Source organism: Thalassophryne amazonica, chromosome 3, assembly GCF_902500255.1.
Source record: "Thalassophryne amazonica chromosome 3, fThaAma1.1, whole genome shotgun sequence".
NCBI classification, from domain to species: domain Eukaryota; kingdom Metazoa; phylum Chordata; class Actinopteri; order Batrachoidiformes; family Batrachoididae; genus Thalassophryne; species Thalassophryne amazonica.
Genome location: NC_047105.1, coordinates 95,504,559 through 95,525,204, shown reverse-complemented (window position 1 = coordinate 95,525,204; position 20,646 = coordinate 95,504,559). Strand labels below are relative to the sequence as shown.

The 20,646-nt window shown below is 45.4% G+C and overlaps 1 protein-coding gene across 1 annotated transcript in view; it reads right to left on the bottom strand.

Annotated features, from left to right (window-relative positions):
* Positions 1–20,646, bottom strand: part of LOC117507295 (solute carrier family 2, facilitated glucose transporter member 9-like) — a 389,118-nt gene that overhangs the window by 202,640 nt on the left and 165,832 nt on the right. The window contains exon 7 of the mRNA XM_034167137.1: positions 780–967. Coding sequence (XP_034023028.1) covers positions 780–967 — 188 coding nt within the window. The remainder of the gene's footprint in view (positions 1–779; positions 968–20,646) is intronic.

The following is a 20,646-nucleotide window of genomic DNA, read 5'->3' as shown; positions in this document are numbered from 1 at the left end:
TGTGTGTGTGTGTGTGTGTGTGTGTGTGTGTGTGTGTGTAGACAGATAGATATAGATAGATAGATAGATAGATATAGATATAAGCACACTCAGAGAGAAACACTGATAGATAGAAAAATAGTGCTTAAATTGTGTGTCTGCATGATATAAAATTCATACCCACAGTTTGATCAGTGACTATATTACATCCACCAAGGATATAATAAGATCATCTGCGTTTATTTATTTGTCTGTCTGTCTGTCTTTTAGCAAGATTACATCACAACTACTGCACAAATTTTGCTGAAATTTTTCACCACAGATAGATATTAGGCCAAGGAAGACTCCATTAAATTTCTAAGATGATCTGGATCCAGATCTGGATTCTGGATCAAGTTTCACTTCATATAGGCTTTGAAGGATTACGTCAAAACTACGTCATGGATTCTCACCAAATTGCACCGCAGATAAATATTAGGGCATGGAAGACTCCACTGAAATTTGGAGGTGATCTGGATCCAGATTGGCAGGCGTCAGAAATCTCTGATTGCTCTTGTTAAAACTGTGCTAAGCTATTGCAAAATGCTTTCCCAATAAAATTTTTTTAACCCCATTTCACGACGAGGCTTTGGTCTTTTAGATCAGTATCAAACACATTTTAATATCCTAACCAACCAAACAATTTCCTTGATTTCTTTTGTAATCCCACATTTGTGTCTAAAATTTGTTACAGTAAAAGATGTAGGTATAGTGTTTTGTAAATCTCTGAAGATGATATACGAGTACGTGCTGGTACTTACTGCATTGAGGCCACAGAGCTGATAGCAGGCCATGGTGACCATGATGGTGATGAGCTGCCAGCGAACAGCGCGAGTTTTAATCAGTTTTAACACGGAGACTGTGTGTACATTGTTCTGTGCTTGAGCTTCCGCCTGGACCTCCTCCATCTCCTTGGACACGTCCTGCTTCCCCAAGAATGTCTGGAATGCTGAAACATGAATTCAGAGTGTCAAAAATGTAAAAACAAGAAAAAAGTTGCATGACAAAAAAAAATATTTTAAAAAAGATCTCACCCACATAAAATAATGAAAGCCTTTTGACAAAACCACTGCATCAGTTTACTTCAATAGTGAGTCTGCTGTAGGTCTGCATGGCAGGTCATCTTTGAATTGTTCTTTATTTCTAAGTCCTCTCGGCTGCCCCCTTGTTCTCACTTGGGATCACCACAGCAGATCCAAGGTGGATCTGCATGTTGAATTGGCACAAGTTTTAAGTTTTAGTTTGATGCCCTTCTTGACGCAACTCCGCATTACATGGAGATATTAATTATGGTGGACATTAAAGGTGGCACTTTTTGATTAGTGTTGTGGTGGAATGAAGATAAAACAAGATGATGTAAAATCAATGATGTCTCACACCCAACTCATCACAACTTGATGTAAAAGTTTCATTTTGACCAAACATTAATATGTGATGAGTTGGGTAGCCCTTTTGCATCACTAAGTGACACATGAGGAAACATTAATCCAAACCCTAACTATGACATGCCAAAAACAGATTCAATATTTCTTTATTGTAATAACACCTTGTGAAAGATGTAATTACAAAGTGGAATGACATTTCGTTGCCACTGTCTCCATGCAAAAACAAAGATAAATAAAATAAAATAGCAAATATACTAAAAACAGATAAATATTAACTGGAGAGACAAACGTGAAGCAAATGAGAAAGAAATGACTGCTAAAAAAAGTGTCCTGTGAGTCACTAAATGACGTGAAAAACCACTGACCCAGCATCGAGATGCATTCGGAGTGAGAATGTGTTGGCAAAACATTTTGTCAGGCTTAAGAATGTGCAAAGTATTTTGGAGACAGATAAGGACTGATGAGTAAGCACAGTCTGTATCCAATTATTTATTGATGTCTACTCAGTGTTTTTATGAATGTTCTTAAAAAAGGCATTGTTCTTTGAAAAAGTTGCCCGGACCATGTATACTAAAATCTTATAATTAATGAACATAAAGAGCACATAGTAAAGATGAAATGATATGATTGTTTATATTCATGCATCAGATTAATTATAAAAGCAACTTTGCTTTGCTTATAAAAAAAAAATATCACAGGCCTACCTCACCACCTGAACACTACTGTTCCCCTGCTGGATGGCTCAGGAATGTGCATTCATGTCAAATTATGAATGACATACAGTGGCTTGCAAAAGTATTCAGCCCCTTGGTATTTCACACATTTTAATTTGTTTATGGCATTTCAAATACAAAAAGTAAATCAGGCTTCTCAATATAAAAATTTCTAAAATTATCTTCCTTAGACTCAAACTGAAAGTAAATTTCTACAACTTGATATAAATTAATTAAAAATATAAAAGTCAAGATGATGGGTTGCATAAGTAATGGGCCCCTTTGGTATAATACTTGTAAATGATTAGTTATTTGCCAGTTTTCTTCAGACAAGTCAGGGGATGGATACATGAACATTTCCAAGTCACTGAATATGTCGTGAACTATTTACATCACTTATGAAGAAATACCAACAGTATGGCACTCTACAGTGGGGTAGACAGTTCTCAAAAACTGAGTGACTGTGCAAGAAGGAGAAGAATGAGGAAAGCAACCAAGACATCCAGACAACCCAGAAGAAGTTATAGGCTTCTCTGCCTGTGATTGGAGAAATTGTGCATAGTGCATATTTTGCATTTTGTATCCCCAGTTATACAGCTTCATGATCAACATTAAAAATTAAAAATTATCACTGGCTTATTGCCTCAGAAACCATGGAGTAACAGTGGATCTAACATCATCAACCTATAGACACCAGTTAAGTGCTAACGGTGTTAACATACAAATTAAATAACACAAACATTTTACTCAATGGAAATACTGGAGCACAGACTTCAATTCAATTCAGTTTATTTACATAGCACCAAATCACAATATAAGTTCCCCCAAGGTGTTTCATGAGGGTAAGGTCTAACCTTACCCAACCTTCTTAGATCTGTTAGTACAATTAATCCCTAGTATCTCAGATATTGGTATTAAAATGCTGAGAAAGGATAAACATGGACACTCAGCAACAGCTAGTGGCCTCTCCTAGCAGGGCTCTGGACATGGCTCAGCCAACACACCAGCTGTCACTCAAAATGACCATACCCCAATTATTCATAAGTTTATGGCTTAAAATATCCTAAACTGATGAGTTAACAGTTTTTTGTTTGTTTGTTTTTGTTTGTTTGTTTGTTTTTGTACCAGGCTGCAAACATGTCTATTTCTGCTCTAAAGTTGGGGATTTTAACATGGGGCCCAATGGCGAATGGCTCACTTTTGGAGCCAAACTCAAGAGGCCATGCAAGGAAGTGCAAGATTTGCCACTTTTAGGTTTGCTTCATTTAATAGGAGAGGAGGTTGGGACATGTTTGTTGCCTGTCACAGATTCCTTGCTGAGGTAATTATTGGGGTAAGAGTGAAGGCAGAATCATCAAAAACAAAATGTTCTCCACAGCTTCTCTGGAATGTCTAACACCACAAATAAAATTGGAGCTATATAACCATCAAATATGGTCATTTCAAATCAATGCACAGATTCTGTAATGAGTGCACCCTGTCTATAGCCACTAATGTGGGGTGAGAAAGTATGTGTGAAACAAAACAAGCATGTGATGCATAACAAGCATTCTAATCAAATTACATTTTTTCTGCAAATCTGATTGGTTAATCGTGTCAGATATCAGACCATATATTGGGGCACACATGCGCAGTATTGTCAGGATGCAGAAGTGTTGATTTATGCGACGAGACGCACAATTCGACAGAACACCAGCTGTGCACACTGCTAGCTGTTAGCGCTGTTAGCTGACACTGAGAGAAAGTCGCATACCAATGCCGACGAAATGGTGATGGATTTTCACATTTGATGGATTACTCCGCGCCCTGACAGTGGTTGGAGCGACGCTGCCTCATGGTAAGCCTCGCCAACCAAATTACCTACAGAAAAATAAACCGTGCAAATGATGAAATTGGATTAGAATGGGAATAACACCCTTGTTGTGTCTGATGATTTGTAGACGTTCATGCTGTTATATGGTCGCCGGTAAAGCTCAATTTGCAACCGTAATAACCAGCATGAATGTCCGCAAATCATCAGACACAAGGGGGTTATTCCCTAAACCAGGGGTGGGCAATCATGTGCCATGAAGGGCTGAGACACTGCAGGTTTTCTTTGCAACCAATCACCTCAACAGGTGATTTCAATGACTATCTGGTGTTTATGTTCAGGGGAGAAGCTCATCAGCAACCCACCTGCTGAGATGGTTGCAAGGAAAATCTGCAGTGTCTCGGCCCTCGATGCCCACCCCTGTCCTAAATGATCTCCTCAATCTTGTAATTTCACTTATTTTCCTTCCTTACAGCACACAAACAGCAACAGTGCTGGCAATCATTACAGGAAGAAGCATCCTCACCTTCGACATCAGTAAGCGTTAAATCAAGGCACAGCCACTGAGGGCAATGTGACAAGAGACTCACAGGGTGTGAGACAACATGTTGTTTCTGTCCCACTCAGTATGACGGTAACACAACGCTACAGGGACACCCCTCAAGACTTGTGTTTGCTGACAACATCACCCCCAGCTGCAGTCCTCTAAAAGAAGCCAGTGACACAGACCTGCAGCTCGCTTCAGCACATGTTGGCTGGCAGTGACAGAGCAGGTGTGAAAAGGTTTTTGACAGGGTGATTCTTCGTCATTGGCCCTTCCATAAATTAATCTTGCACTCAGTGTGTGACAAACAGGAGAACCACCCTCAAGAACTGTCTGTTTTCAACCAAATATTACAGTTTCACAAAATGGCATTTTTAGATTTAAAGTAACCAGAGATTTGTGATCAAACAAGGAACATGATAAGCCATTCTGTTGTACTAGTTGCTTCCATATAGGTGGGAGTAAGTCTCTTATGACTAAATGCTTGAATACAAAAGTGCTCATCCTCTGTAAATGTAATGTTGTGGACGTACCCTGTTAGTCCCTGTCTGTGCATTATGTCCTCTTCATTTGTCGTGTGTTGGGCATGTCTGTCTCCCATGTGGCTTTGTGTCTTGGTATGTATGTGTCCTCTTGCTTCCTGTCTGGGCCTTATGTCTGTGCATTAGGGCCCCTTCACACATCGTATGAATAAGTACAAATCAGGGCGAATCACAACGGAACAGCTCATATGAGTGAACCACGAAAACATCGAGCCGACGGGCAGGCATGAATGATCCTGCTGTGACGGTTCGTGCACACGACGGTGTTGTGCAAGCAGGAATACAGTGTGAGCAGCTGGGACGTGTTGTACCACATCACACCGCTGATGTGGACTAAAATAAAATAAATACCAGCTGTATAATTAGTGAATATCACTGGGTTGATATAAATATTAAATAAAAGGGGACGCAATACAGAACCCTGCAGTTAAATAACCCTGGTTAATTAAAAAATAAATGCCACTCACAGGATTCAAACCTGCAATTTACAAAAGCTCTGATTCCCAGATGGAAACTTTACTACTGCGCTACAATCACTGTCTTATAAGAGGAGGGTGAAATGACTAAAATCAACAAGCAGATAAACGTGTCCTGTCAGACAGACGTGACGCCTGCTGCGTGTCCACATGAACTGATGGTCCGTTTCTCTGTCGCAAAAGTGATACATGTTTTTATGTATTTCCACGTGAAGAAAGCAAGCACACGCGCATGTCCGTCAAAACACAGTGCATGTTCTGCACCTGTGACATGCAGGACCAGAGATGTGTCAGCAGCTGGTGGCAGCCAGCCACGCCCCCGTCCATTCAGCAAACAGACCAAGGGCAAACAGACCAGGACAGTGACATTTTTTCTGACATATTCACCTCCAAACACAGGTCAGAACCCATATCCACCACACCTGGCAGTCATACCTACTAAGATTGATCTCACCCTCCTGCAGCCACTGATCTGGAATCCCTTCATAACCACACATCCACTCTGTGACAACTGTTACCTAAACTCCAGTCACCCACCGTCTCGCCAGATCAGCTACTGTTTCACTCTTCATGTTCAGCCTGATGTTTAACATCCTGAAATTGGCTCTTCCACAGCCTTCTGCATTTCAGCCAAGTTCATTCATATCATCATCATCATCATCAATTTTATTTATATAGCGCCAAATCACAACAAACAGTTGCCCCAAGGCGCCTTATATTGTAAGGCAAGGCCATACAATAATTATGTAAAAACCCCAACGGTCAAAATGACCCCCTGTGAGCAAGCACTTGGCGACAGTGGGAAGGAAAAACTCCCTTTTAACAGGAAGAAACCTCCAGCAGAACCAGGCTCAGGGAGGGGCAGTCCTCTGCTGGGACTGGTTGGGGCTGAGGGAGAGAACCAGGAAAAAGACATGCTGTGGAGGGGAGCAGAGATCAATCACTAATGATTAAATGCAGAGTGGTGCATACAGAGCAAAAAGAGAAAGAAACACTCAGTGCATCATGGGAACCCCCCAGCAGTCTAAGTCTATAGCAGCATAACTAAGGGATGGTTCAGGGTCACCTGATCCAGCCCTAACTATAAGCTTTAGCAAAAAGGAAAGTTTTAAGCCTAATCTTAAAAGTAGAGAGGGTGTCTGTCTCCCTGATCCGAATTGGGAGCTGGTTCCACAGGAGAGGAGCCTGAAAGCTGAAGGCTCTGCCTCCCATTCTACACTTACAACCCCTAGCTGCAGCATTTTGAATTAACTGAAGGCTTTTCAGGGAACTTTTAGGACAACCTGATAATAATGAATTACAATAAAAATTCATATTACTGCCAGAGTCCAGATCAGCATCACCCCTGATGGTCCAGACACCGCCACTGCTGACATCCCTCACACCTCTCCCGCTGCCAGTGGTCCCTGCATCATCCCGGCTTTTGGACTCAGCCATTCCTCCAAGGTCACCGCCCTAGCCAAACATCACCTGTGGTTCAGGCGGTGCCAGGGAGAAAAAGAGGAAAGGCTGCTCAAGGTACGACGGAGGCGACCACCAACCGACAGCTGCAGAGGCTGGAGTCAGCTCTCCGGTGCCTGCCTCAGGGCCTGTCCAGGAAGAGACACTTGGTTCCTCAACAGAGCTGTCTCATGGCTCTGGGGTTGTTGTGGGGCAACATAACCACTGTGATTTGTCTTGCAGGTCCATGCGTGAGTGCGATGGCACACAGAGAGGCGGAAGGAGCCTGCTCCGCCCCTGAAGACGTCACCGAAGGGTTCGCTGTCCCGGCCCCTGATGACGTTGCATGGGAACAACCAGCTTCCACTCGTGAAGACATCACAGAGTGTCTCCTGTCTCAGCCTCTGCTAACATCAGAGAGGAATTGTCGGCCTCCGCGCCACAGGGCAATACCAAGGCGGTATACCTCCAGTCGGCACCGGCATTGGGTTCAGTCAAGGAGGAGATGTTGGGCTCCTCAGCAGGGCCACCCCTGGGCTCTGGGGAGTGGGTGGGACATCCTAACCAATGTGCCATGTTATACAGGTCAGTGTGCAGGTCTGGCAGCAGGCCGGTGGAAACAGAGGTGATCAGCCTAGCTCCAGAAGACTTCACAGAGGGGTCAATAATCCCGGGCCCTGATGACGCTACAGAGGAGCAGGCCACCTCTACCATGGATGAAGTCCTCAGGACCAGTCTGTCGCTGTAGCTGAAGATGTCATCACGGCCCGACCATCTTTGCAATGGATGACATCACCGTCATCCAGTGCAGGCAGCAGTGAGGAACCTTGGGGTAATTTTTTGATCCTCGTTGTCCTTTGGCCTCAATATTAGAAATATTACTACGACTGCTTTCTTCCACCTGCGAAATATAGCGAAGATTCGTCCCATCCTGTCTATGGCTGATGCTGAGACCCTGATCCATGCATTTATCTCTTCTAGATTGGACTACTGCAATGTTCTATTTTCTGGTTTACCGCAGTCTAGCATTAGGGGTCTCCAATTGGTTCAAAATGCTGCAGCCAGACTTTTGACATGAAGCAGAAAGTACAACCACATTACACCCATTTTGGCATCCATTCATTGGCTTCCTGTCCCAGTGAGATCAGATTTTAAGGTTCTGCTACTAACCTATAAAATTATTCATGGACTGGCACCTCCCTACCTAGCTGACCTAACTAAACCTTACGTACCGGCCCGGGCTTTACGTTCTCAGGGTGCAGGACTACTTTGTGTCCTTAAGGTTAATAAGAAGTCTGCGGGTCACAGAGCTTTCTCTTATCGTGCCCCTGTTCTGTGGAATGATCTCCCTGCATCAATAAAACAGTCAGATTCTGTGGAGATTTTCAAGTCTAGATTTAAGACGCACTTATTTTCCCTTTCATATGGCTAGCATACTGGTACAGTTTTGTTTTACGCTTTTTACTCTTTTAATTCATTTATTAGAAATTGGAGCGGGCTGCGGCCTCAACTTTACCTAAATTCTGGGTCTTTTAATGAAGTTTAGGGCTAGTGGCCGGCGATCACCTTAGTATTTCTCTGTTTTTCTTGTTGCCTAATGCTGGCAAATTATACAGTATTTTTTTTGTCTTTCTAATGCCTGATTCTGTTTTTTCTCTGTTTAAGGTGCAGCTCCATCCAGAGATGGGAGTTGTATTCGTGTTGGCGATCCTCCTGTCATGTACGCCAATAGCATTTCTTGTATATTCGTCCATGAATTGTTCTGTAATTTATGTTTGTAGCATGGCCCAAGCAGATGGTCACCCCTTTGAGTCTGGTCTGTTTGAGGTTTCTTCCTCAGAGGGAGTTTTTCCTTACCACTGTTGGTCTGGGGGTTGGTAAGGTTAGACCTTACCTGTGTGAAGCGCTTTGAGGCAGATGTGTTGTGATGTGTTTGGCGCTATATAAATGAAAATAAATTAAAATTTACATGCCACAGAGTAACACATTACACCTAGAAACGATCTTTGGGATACCATGTGAGACTGTTCTGCCCTACGATTGGATATTGGAAAACCATGTGACGGTGAACCATCACACAGCTTCTATGAGGAGTACAAAGATGGTGGATGGCTGGCCAACAGTCTGCGGAGTTACCTTTTCAGCAAAAAAAGTATGTTTCTATCTTATATCTTTAAAAAGTTATTTATAATTTAGTAAAACATGTAACTGGCCGTCGTATACGACGGCGTCAGCCCCAGAGGGTTAAGTTTATAATGTAGACTGACATCATCAAAATAACTGAGGTACCCAGTCCACATTCAAGCAAAAACAATTTATTTCTTGATGCAGTTATGAAATAAAAACCAAAGCAATCTCTAAAATTAAAGTAAATGATGCATATCACCTTCTAACTGCACAAATTACAATTGGATTATTCACTTGTTAAAAAGCCTAATGTGCCTCCTCATGCCCTGTGATCACTGGATCAGAATCAAAATCAGAATCGCCTTTATTGTCATTGTAATTTGCATTGCAACGAGATTTGAGTGCAACTCCAATGCGGATGCGGACTTGCTCTGTGTCCCAAGGGTTAAGAAGTCAGTAGGCTTCAATCTTTTTTTGCCATGCTCCGACTCTGTGGAATATCCTCCTCATTGGGCTTAGAAAGGCAACTTCCACTAGTGGCGAGGCCATTCATGCAGCCAGCTCGAATGTGGTCGCCTGCTCTCTACTCTCGTGGTGGTTGTGCAAATGGCTCCGCCTTTTCTAAGTGCCCCTCAAATGGTGTTGGATGTTCGTGGGTGGCACCTGGATTCTGGCTAACTCCGGCTGAGAGTGGGTCGAATGCCTATTCGGCCACTGGTGTGAAGGCTGCCTCGATCGCGTCATCTAGCCACGGTTCAACATGGCTGATGATTTCGTGCAGCTCCTCGGCCGCCTGCACACATCATGCCTTGCGAATGTTGTGAGCACTATCAGATGGCAGCACGACTTCATCTTGCTCGCAATTCGAATGGGTTTCCAGTGTGAGCGGCATGCAAATGTAGAGTGCATGTGCTGTGCCTGAATGGATGCGGCGACTGCTGTATGAGGCATTTGAGTGTGGCTCCAATTTTCCATGAGTGCCATTCGAATGCTCCTTCGTGTGCCATTCTGCCTCAATCGTGTTATGTGTGAAGGGACCCTAAGACATGTTTGAAAGAAGAACTGGACAAAATATCACCTGAAATGTTTCATCACTTGGTATCCTAAATGCCAAAATGTCTTGAATGTTGGGAGAATGAATGGCAACATTATAAAGTGGGCAGTGTCTCAGCTTTTTGGGGAAAGTGCTGCGGACGTTAAGCGTGGGAATTGAGCTATTAATAAATCAATTATAAATAATGTGAATTTATTAGTCAGTGAAATTAAGATGAGCAGAAAAAAACATGAAATATCTTGAGTTCATACTGTCTCTAATGAAATGAAAGTCAAAGTAAATGGAAGAATTATTGTGGTCCCCCCATTTTCCATACCACATTTGTATGATTTGGGGTTGTATGACCTGTGTTTGTTTATAATTTTGCAAATATAACAAAGTGTCAGGTCAAGCTCATGGGAAAACACTGGTGGTATTACTGCATTTATCACCCCACAGAACACCTTTGGATCTTGAATAGCAACAGTCAAGGAGGATCTGTGTGCCATCATTATCTCTCAATGTGTACACTGCATCTGATTGTTAGAGTACACTGGCGTTCCCACTGGCGTGCACTGGTCACAGGGGTCATCAGTAATGAGGCAGTTGTGTGCTGAGTCATGCTCAGTGAAAGGCTCCACATGATCAGATTGTCGCAGCTGATGCTCCCTCACAATACATGTAGTCAGACTACTCATCCTGGCCACCCTAGGTAACATGCCATTAAATACAAACTATTTGCAATAGTAGCCATTGACTGAGGTGGTTTTGTTAGTATTCAAGCTCACAATCATACAGTAAAAGCAGAAGCATTAGTTTTGTAGTCTTGTACCTTGGACCTCCTGCAAACGTATCAGCATAGCCATAATCTCATCATGTGCAGTGACGATTAATACATAAGCTCTTCCTAGAAGTGCTTCAACCTCATAGCCAGAGTTCCTAGAAACATAATGCCACCACTAATGTGAATAAATCTCTTTCCAAATTTGATGCACTCACCACATACAGACTAATGGCAGACTACAGAGCACTGGTAGAGCTTCCACTGATTCAACAAAGATTACAGCATCATGTGCAAAGTTGAAGTTACTTTATTATTCCTCACTGACAAATGCATCTAGGTCACTGAACTCTACGGACCCAGTCCAAGCAAACACTGACCAGAGTAGGAGCAAGAACACATTCACCGGGAAGGACAGTGTTCCTCTCTGCACAGCACCAGTTCAGACCAGCCATGATGTCCAAAAACTCTGGGAAATTACAGAACATCTCACACAGCAGCCAAAAGTTGAATACTTTGCAAATATCAGCAAAGGCCTTGAAGAAGGTCTGTCAAAATTGACATTTGTGCACTTGATCAGATACCATCTTAAGCCAGCTGGCAGTAAGAGGTTTGTTGTGGAATTGCTTCTGGTTTTAGTGATTTAAAAGCACTCAGTAAGACAGGTACATGTACTCTATGTCCCTCAATATCTAATAAAATCTTCTGTGTCCCACAGCCTACCTCTCAACCAAAAGCAATTTGAATCTCCTCCACAGACATTACATCCAAGAGTATTAAAAGTCTTGGATGTAATGTTTTTCTCATGATATGTAATAATTATTTAGTGGTCTCTATGTTTTGTTAAAATAAATAAAAAAAAAACCTGAAAAAAACTGTGCGTGTGTTTGTGTGTATATAAGGAGTCCAAAATAGAGAAATATTGGATGAAGAAAAGTTATATTGGACGAGGCGTAGCCGAATCCAATATAACTTTTCGATGAATGCGATGCGATGAATGCTTCTAAAACGTCAGTAGCATGCTTGTCTACCTTCTTAGCATTTTTGACATCCTTGGAGTTCAATATTTCCACCAGTTCCTCCTCTGTGAACTCAGCAAACCTCGCTGGCAGATGATTTTCTACTGTTGTTGACATGTTTGTTGCCATTTTTTCAACCAGCGTCTGTCAGTTAGATCCTGACCTTCATATGCCGTGCTCTGATTGGCCAGCTGTTGGCAGTGAGCTCTAACGCTATTGGTCTGTTGAAACCGATCCAATATAACTTTCGGTCCTAGCCTTTTTGGATCCTTTTGGATCCAACATAACTTTCTGGCGTCAAGCATGCCAAAATACAGGTAAATGATGGACAGAAAGGCTAATCTGTGATTGGCTATTGCAATCTGATATATATATATATATATATATATATATATATATATATATATATATATATATATATATATATATATATATATATATATATATATATATATGTTGTGTGGGCCGCTGAAGAGGAGGTACTGCTGGCCCACCACCACCAGAGGGCGCCCTGCCTGGAGTGCGGGCTCCAGGCACCAGAGGGCGCCGCCGCCTCACGGGAGCAGCCAAGGTGACAGCTGTCACCCATCACCTGAGACAGCTGACAGCAATCATCAGTGGGGTATATCAGCAGGACGGCATCTCCACCTCATTGCCGAGATATCGTTTCTACCTGAGAGGTAATGTATCAAAGTTGACGGAGTGTATCCTTTTGGATTTGTGCTTAGTTTGTGGATTACTGTTCCAACGAGAGGTGGAGGTAACTTCCCTGCTGTTCGGAGTCCTGGGTGCAAACACGCCCCCATTTAACTGTTCTTTGTTCCTCGCCAGCAGTACCAGGTCCGACACGCGAAGGCAGTGGCCACCTGGGAGTTCGGGACTTGGCGGCTCCAGTATTCCCGGGGTCCTGTGGCGGAGGAAGCCGTGTGGTTCCGGTCTTACCTTGGAGAGGCGTCTCCTATCTTCGAGCCTGCCCACACGACACTTTTGTGAATTGACTGTTGTCCATTTCCGTGATTGGTTGTATTCGTTGTGCACATTCACAACAGTAAAGCGTTGTTATTTTGACTTACTCCATTGTCCGTTCATTTGCGCCCCCTGTTGTGGATCCGTGTTCCTACACTTTCACAACAGGATATCTCGGCCAGCGTCATGGATCCCGAGGGGCGTCAACCGGCTGTTGAACGGCCAATGGAAGAACAGGGCGCACAGGCGTCCGCAGGAGGGGTAATCGGTGAGTTGCAGCGGATCCTCACCGCTTTCACGACTCGGTTGGAATTGATGACCGAGCAGAACGTCCTCCTGAACCGCAGGGTGGAGGCTCTCGCCGCGCAGGTGGAAGCGCGCCCTCCGGGCGCCGCTGCGGCTCTCCCTCCCGTCGACCCTGTGCGTAACAGCGACGTTCCACTGGTTGTCCAACGACCCCTCCCACCTTCCCCTGAAGCATACATAAGCCCCCCAGAGCCGTACGGAGGCTGTGTGGAGACGTGCGCGGATTTTCTTATGCAGTGTTCGCTCGTCTTCGCACAGCGTCCCGTCATGTACGCGACCGACGCTAGCAAAGTAGCTTATGTGATAAATCTGCTTCGTGGTGAGGCACGCGCTTGGGCTACAGCGCTCTGGGAGCAAAGTTCACGGCTCCTTCTGACATATGATGGGTTTGTGAGGGAGCTCAGAACAGTGTTCGATCACCCTAATAGAGGAGAGACCGCTTCAGCCGTGCTGCTGTCAATGAGACAGGGGCGCCGGAGCGCAGCTGCCTATGCAGTCGACTTCCGCATCGCGGCTGCGAGGTCCGGCTGGAATAGCGCTGCCCTCCGCGCCGCCTTCGTAAACGGACTGTCGTTGGTCCTCAAGGAGCACCTGGTGGCTAAGGACGAACCGCGGGATTTAGATGGATAGATGTCATACGATTAGACAATCGGTTAGATGAGCGCCGTCGGGAACGAGACGAAGGGCGTGGCCAGGCACGCGTCGTCCCTCTCCCTTCCGGTTCCGACCGCGTTCTGCCCTCCCCACGCTCCACGGCCCCTGCGCTCCGTGCGGTTACAGCCCCCCCTGCTGACGAAGCTATGGACACGAGTAGGGCAACATTTAGGGCACCGGGTACACAAAGGAGGCTGGCCCGCAGGGCGTGTTTTGTTTGTGGCTCGATTGAGCATCAATTAAGAGACTGCCCCGAGTGGTTAAACACCAACGCCCGCCCCTAGAAACTGGGCTAGGGGTGGGCCGAGACATGCACGTGGGACACACCCACATCGCCACACGACTCCCAGTTACAATCCTTTATGAGGATTTAACCCTGAAGGCCCCAGCACTGGTGGACACGGGCTCAGAAGGGAATTTGCTAGACAGCCAATGGGCCAGGGAGATAGGGTTCCCTCTGGTGGCGCTTACCTCGCCTGTGCAGGTACGGGCGCTAGATGGCTCCCTACTCCCTCCAATCACTCACAAGACACCACCAGTAACTCTGGTGGTGTCGGGGAATCACCGGGAGGAGATCGAGTTTTTCGTGACTCCGGCCACCTCCCGTGTGATTTTAGGTTTCCCCTGGATGTTGAAACACAATCCCCGGATCGATTGGCCGTCCGGGGTAGTGGTTCAGTGGAGCGAAACCTGCCATTGGGTATGTTTAGGTTCCTCGGTTCCTCCCGGTTCCCAGGCCAGGGAGGAGGTCAGAGTCCCGCCCAATCTAGGGACGGTGCCGGTGCAGTACCATGACCTTGCAGAGGTGTTTAGCAAGGATCTGGCGCTCACCCTTCCCCAACCCACAAGCCGTAGGAAGCTGCAACAGTTCCTCGGCTTTGCGAATTTCTACAGGAGGTTCATTAAGGGCTACAGTCAGGTTGTTAGCCCCCTGACAGCCCTGACCTCACCAAAAGTCCCCTTCACCTGGTCGGATCGTTGCGATGCCGCGTTCAAGGAGTTGAAACGGCGCTTCTCGTCTGCACCCGTTCTGGTGCAGCCCGATCCTAGTCGCCAGTTAGTGGTTGATGTGGACACCTCGGACTCAGGGATAGGAGCTGTGCTGTCCCAGAGTGGGAAGACCGATAAGCTCCTTCATCCGTGTGCCTATTTTTCCCGCAGGTTGACCCCGGCTGAACGGAACTATGACGTCGGCAACCGAGAACTCCTTGCGGTGAAAGAGGCTCTTGAAGAGTGGAGACACCTGTTGGAGGGAACGTCCGTGCCATTCACGGTTTTCACTGACCACCGGAACCTGGAATATATCAGGACCGCCAAGCGGCTGAATCCCAGGCAAGCCCGCTGGTCACTGTTCTTCGGCCGTTTTGACTTCCGCATCACCTACCGGCCCGGGACCAAGAACCAGAAATCGGATGCCTTGTCCCGGGTACACGAAGACGAGGTCAAAACGGAGTTGTCGGATCCACCGGAACCCATCATCCCGGAGTCCACTATCGTGGCCACCCTCACCTGGGACGTAGAGAGAACCGTCCGGGAGGCCCTGGCACGAAGCCCAGACCCCGGGACTGGACCAAAGAACAGACTTTATGTCCCACCAGAAGCAAGGGCTGCAGTCCTGGACTTCTGTCACGGCTCTAAGCTCTCCTGTCATCCAGGGGTGCGAAGAACCGTGGCAGTTGTCCGGCAGCGCTTCTGGTGGGCGTCCCTGGAGGCCAACGTCCGGGACTATATCCAGGCCTGTACCACCTGCGCCAGGGGCAAGGCCGACCATCGCAAGGCTCCGGGACTGCTACAGCCGCTGCCCGTGCCTCATCGCCCCTGGTCCCACATCGGCCTGGATTTTGTCACGGGCCTCCCGCCGTCCCAGGGAAACACCGTCATCCTCACGATAGTGGACCGATTCTCCAAGGCGGCCCACTTCGTGGCTCTCCCGAAGCTCCCAACGGCCCAGGAGACAGCGGACCTCCTGGTCCACCACGTCGTCCGCCTGCATGGGATACCATCAGACATCGTCTCCGATCGCGGTCCCCAGTTCTCCTCGCACGTCTGGAGGAGCTTTTGCCGGGAACTGGGGGCCACGGTCAGTCTCTCATCCGGGTATCACCCCCAGACCAACGGGCAAGCAGAGCGGGCCAATCAAGAAATGGAGCAAACACTACGTTGTGTGACAGCCGCGCACCCGGCGGCCTGGAGTACTCATCTGGCCTGGATCGAGTACGCCCACAACAGTCAAGTGTCATCAGCCACCGGCCTCTCCCCCTTTGAGGTGTGTTTGGGGTATCAGCCCCCATTATTCCCGGTGGTTGAGGGAGAGGTCGGTGTGCCCTCGGTCCAGGCCCACCTGCGGAAGTGCCGTCGGGTGTGGCGTGCCGCCCGTTCTGCTTTGTTGAAGGCCTGGATGAGGGCGAAGACCCATGCAGACCGGCGGCGGACCCCGGCCCCTATGTATCGCCCCGGGCAGGAAGTGTGGTTGTCCACCAAGGACATTCCACTGCAAGTGGCCTCCCCAAAACTGCAAGACAGATACATAGGTCCGTTTAAGATTCTCAAGGTCATCAATCCCGCCGCAGTGAGGCTTCGGCTTCCAGCCTCACTGCGGATCCATCCAGTATTTCATGTGTCAAAGATCAAGCCCCATCACACCTTGCCCCTCTGTACACCCGGTCCGGCACCACCTCCTGCCCGGATCATCGATGGCGAGCCGGCTTGGACAGTGCGCCGGTTGTTGGACGTCCGACGGATGGGCCGGGGCTTTCAATATCTGGTGGACTGGGAGGGGTACTGTCCCGAAGAACGCTCCTGGGTGAAGAAGAGCTTCATCCTGGACCCGGCCCTCCTGGCCAACTTCTACCGTCGCCACCCGGACAAGCCTGGTCAGGCGCCAGGAGGCGCCCGTTGAGGGGGGGGTCCTGTTGTGTGGGCCGCTGAAGAGGAGGTACTGCTGGCCCACCACCACCAGAGGGCGCCCTGCCTGGAGTACGGGCTCCAGGCACCAGAGGGCGCCGCCGCCTCACGGGAGCAGCCAAGGTGACAGCTGTCACCCATCACCTGAGACAGCTGACAGCAATCATCAGTGGGGTATATCAGCAGGACGGCATCTCCACCTCATTGCCGAGATATCGTTTCTACCTGAGAGGTAACGTATCAAAGCTGACGGAGTGTATCCTTTTGGATTTGTGCTTAGTTTGTGGATTACTGTTCCAACGAGAGGTGGAGGTAACTTCCCTGCTGTTCGGAGTCCTGGGTGCAAACGCGCCCCCATTTAACTGTTCTTTGTTCCTCGCCAGCAGTACCAGGTCCGACACGCGGAGGCAGTGGCCACCTGGGAGTTCGGGACTTGGCGGCTCCAGTATTCCCGGGGTCCTGTGGCGGAGGAAGCCGTGTGGTTCCGGTCTTACCTTGGAGAGGCGTCTCCTATCTTCGAGCCTGCCCACACGACACTTTTGTGAATTGACTGTTGTCCATTTTCGTGATTGGTTGTATTCGTTGTGCACATTCACAACAGTAAAGCATTGTTATTTTGACTTACTCCATTGTCCGTTCATTTGCGCCCCCTGTTGTGGGTCCGTGTTCCTACACTTTCACAACAATATATATATATATATATATATATATATATATATATATATATATATATATATATATATATAAATGATTGCAGCTGGAACAGATCAGATATGTGTACACTTTCAACAGTAATATTTCAGAATGTGTTTGTGTCAGGGTAAGTTTTATACTTTACTTACATTATATATATACTGTTGTTTCTCATTGTAGTTGCTATCTTAACTTGTTTGGCTCACTGACAATCACATGCAGGTGGCCACCGGTGGGCAGCACACACTAGGCTCATCGTGTGTGTCAACCAGCCTCAAGCAGGTGGTAGACCATCCAAATCTAAATTCAACCACGACTGTTCTGAATTTTCCACAATCCATCCAGTGTCCACTAGCTATTCAGCAGATGTCGATGGGATATTATATAAGCAAAACAAAGGTGTTTTTGTTTTTTCTTACCTCCGCTAATGAAGTTAAGAGGAGATTATGTTTTCACCCCTGTTTGTTTGTTTGTGAACAGCCTGTAAACCACAATTTTTCAGATATCATGACATTTTTTTTCTGAAGATTCATATCCTGATAGGCAGAAACTGATTCAATTTTCAAGGTCATAGCACAAAAGTCAAAGTCAGAAAAATTGGAAAATTGTAAAAATCCCAATGTTAAACATTAAATGAATTTTCAGCAATTCATAACGCTGTCAAAAAGGATCAAATTTCTTTGATATTTCAGAGCATTGTGTAGGATGTTATCCTTTATTGACTGACAAAGTTTGATCTGGATCTGATCCAGATTGTGGATTTTGTGGACATGGGAATTTAATATTGAAAAGCCCATTTGGTGTCCATTTTGCATTATATCTTAATCAAAAGTGCCTTAGTTATTCTCATTTTTCTGTTTTGGATTTACCTACACCACCAAAATTGGACGGAGGTTCCAATTTTATGCCTGTTTGTCTTCCAGTCGGAAACCAAGTGCCAAAAAGTAATGACAGATTGTGCATAGCAAAGATTACCAATGTTCTGTTGAAATTATCTGAATAAGATAAAGAATTCAGAAAATGAAAATGTTGAAAGAAAAAACCTGACAACACCACAAAAAAACTTTGATTCAAGTGCATGAACTAACTACATACTCCTGACATTTCATCACATCTAATTTAAATTATGAAAAGCCACTTCTCAGAGGACTTTGACCTTGCTAATTTTTTCCAAGGTAAACTTTTGTGGAATTGGAAACTAGTGTTGCCAGAGATTTGCAGTCTACAAGTGAAGTGCCATAGTTTAGTTTTTTAATAGAGCTGATCAAACTTCACTAGATGTAAAACAGTGTGTTCACATTACGTGCCATTTTAATTCCAGGAATTACAAGATAATGGCATTTACCATTTTTTAATGTATCACCTTAAACTCACTGCATTTTAGAGGGTTAAACCTTGGACTAGGAATAATGCATTTAATACCATAGCACTGCAGACTCAAGCCAAATAACTGCCACATAACTGAATCAACACCTGTATGACTGCATGAACAACTGCAGAGTTTAACTTGTATTTATTATTATTGCATTGTATTGGCTGTTGGGTTGGATGATATATTCTCTGTATTTTGGAGTGGTTATATTACAAATACATGCAAAAGAATAAAGAAAAAAACAATTTTTAATATACTGTGGCAAAACATTTTTGTCTTTTTTTATGGAATCCAAAGCATTTATTGAATGAATCATAAGAAATTTACAATGTGCAGTCATCCCCCTCTGGGGTTTATAATTAACATCACTCCACAAATGAGTCTGAGCACCAGTCTCAGTTGATGGAATATATAAGAGGAATATGTAAGACAATACAATCGAGTGTCATAAGACTAATAATTATTACAATTGTAACTATTGTTATTATTATTATTACTGTTATTATTATTATTATTAAATTAGGTCTGCTCATTAACTATCAGCTGACATGCAGCTTAAAAGACAAAGGAAAAAAGGTGAAATAATTCAGATTCAATTTGTCATCATGTCAGAGTGTTAGTTCAAACAAACTCAGTTGTAAACCCATGTCGATGTTTTGATGAATGCTTCAAACACGACTTGTGAGCAGTTTGTTCATTATTTCATTGACAAAGTGTCATCATCCAGACAGAATGTAAATGATAAAAGGAATGCTGAATTGTCTGTTTCTTCAGCTCGTTCTGCTGTGCTTGTGCAGTTTCCCTTTTATCCCTCAGTGAGGTGGTGAAACACATGAAACCTGCCAGCTCTCCCTTAGATGTTGTTCCAGGTAAGATGTTGAAAGGTTTTTCTCCTTATCTCTATCAACACTTGTTGTCTTAGTTCAGGGTGTGTTCCAACTGCATTTAAACATGCTGTGGTTACAACCCTATTGCTAAGGGTGTTGTTCTATTATGACTGCCAAAGATCTAAAAAAGTGCAAAAATGGGACGAAACAGCTTACCAGCCTCACGGTTTATAAAGTGCAGACTTGGCATCCCGCCTGAAAACGGAAGTAAGGAGCTGTGCCCTCAGCCAGAACCACAGCAAGCGCTGCTTCTACTTCAGTCTTTTACCCCGATGGAGCACAATCAAACAAGTTTCCACCTGTGCTCACTAGGAATACCCCATTTAAAGGCATTTGAACATGACTGAAGCCATTAAGACTACGAACAGCTTTTGCCATTTGAGATTGAACGGGAAGGAACAGGACAAGTGTTCGGGTCAAATCTGAACAATTTACAACTTAAAACACTCAATTGCTGGAATGCCCATTATGCCAGAAAGCCCAGCATGGTCAGCACCTATGTGGGCACAGACAATCCCTGACTCCTCACCGTATTGCGCTCTGGGCCGACCGCAGTTCTGTGCGCAACTCCAGTCACAGTGGGCCTCATGTATCAACGTTGCGTACGGCGATATTTGAGCGTATATGGGGTGTACGCCAAAACGGCTGCATTACTTGGCATTTATCAATGTGGTCGTTGGTGTACGATGTGCTGAAAATATACACCAGGTCGAGAGGTGGCGTAAATTATACACCAAAATGAACCAGCGCTGGAATCCACATAAAAATGAAGATGATCAACATGATAAACAGTGCCATTATACAAATGAGGGACCATTGTAACACTTTATTGATTATATACTACAAAACAATTGATACGACGGAAGCGTTTGACGCTCTATTGGCACGCGTCATGATTGGTGGAGCTCTTTTTCATTGCCGTCTTCCTGACTTCCATGTCGTAAAATGAGGGTGTGTATGAAGCGGAGTCTGAATA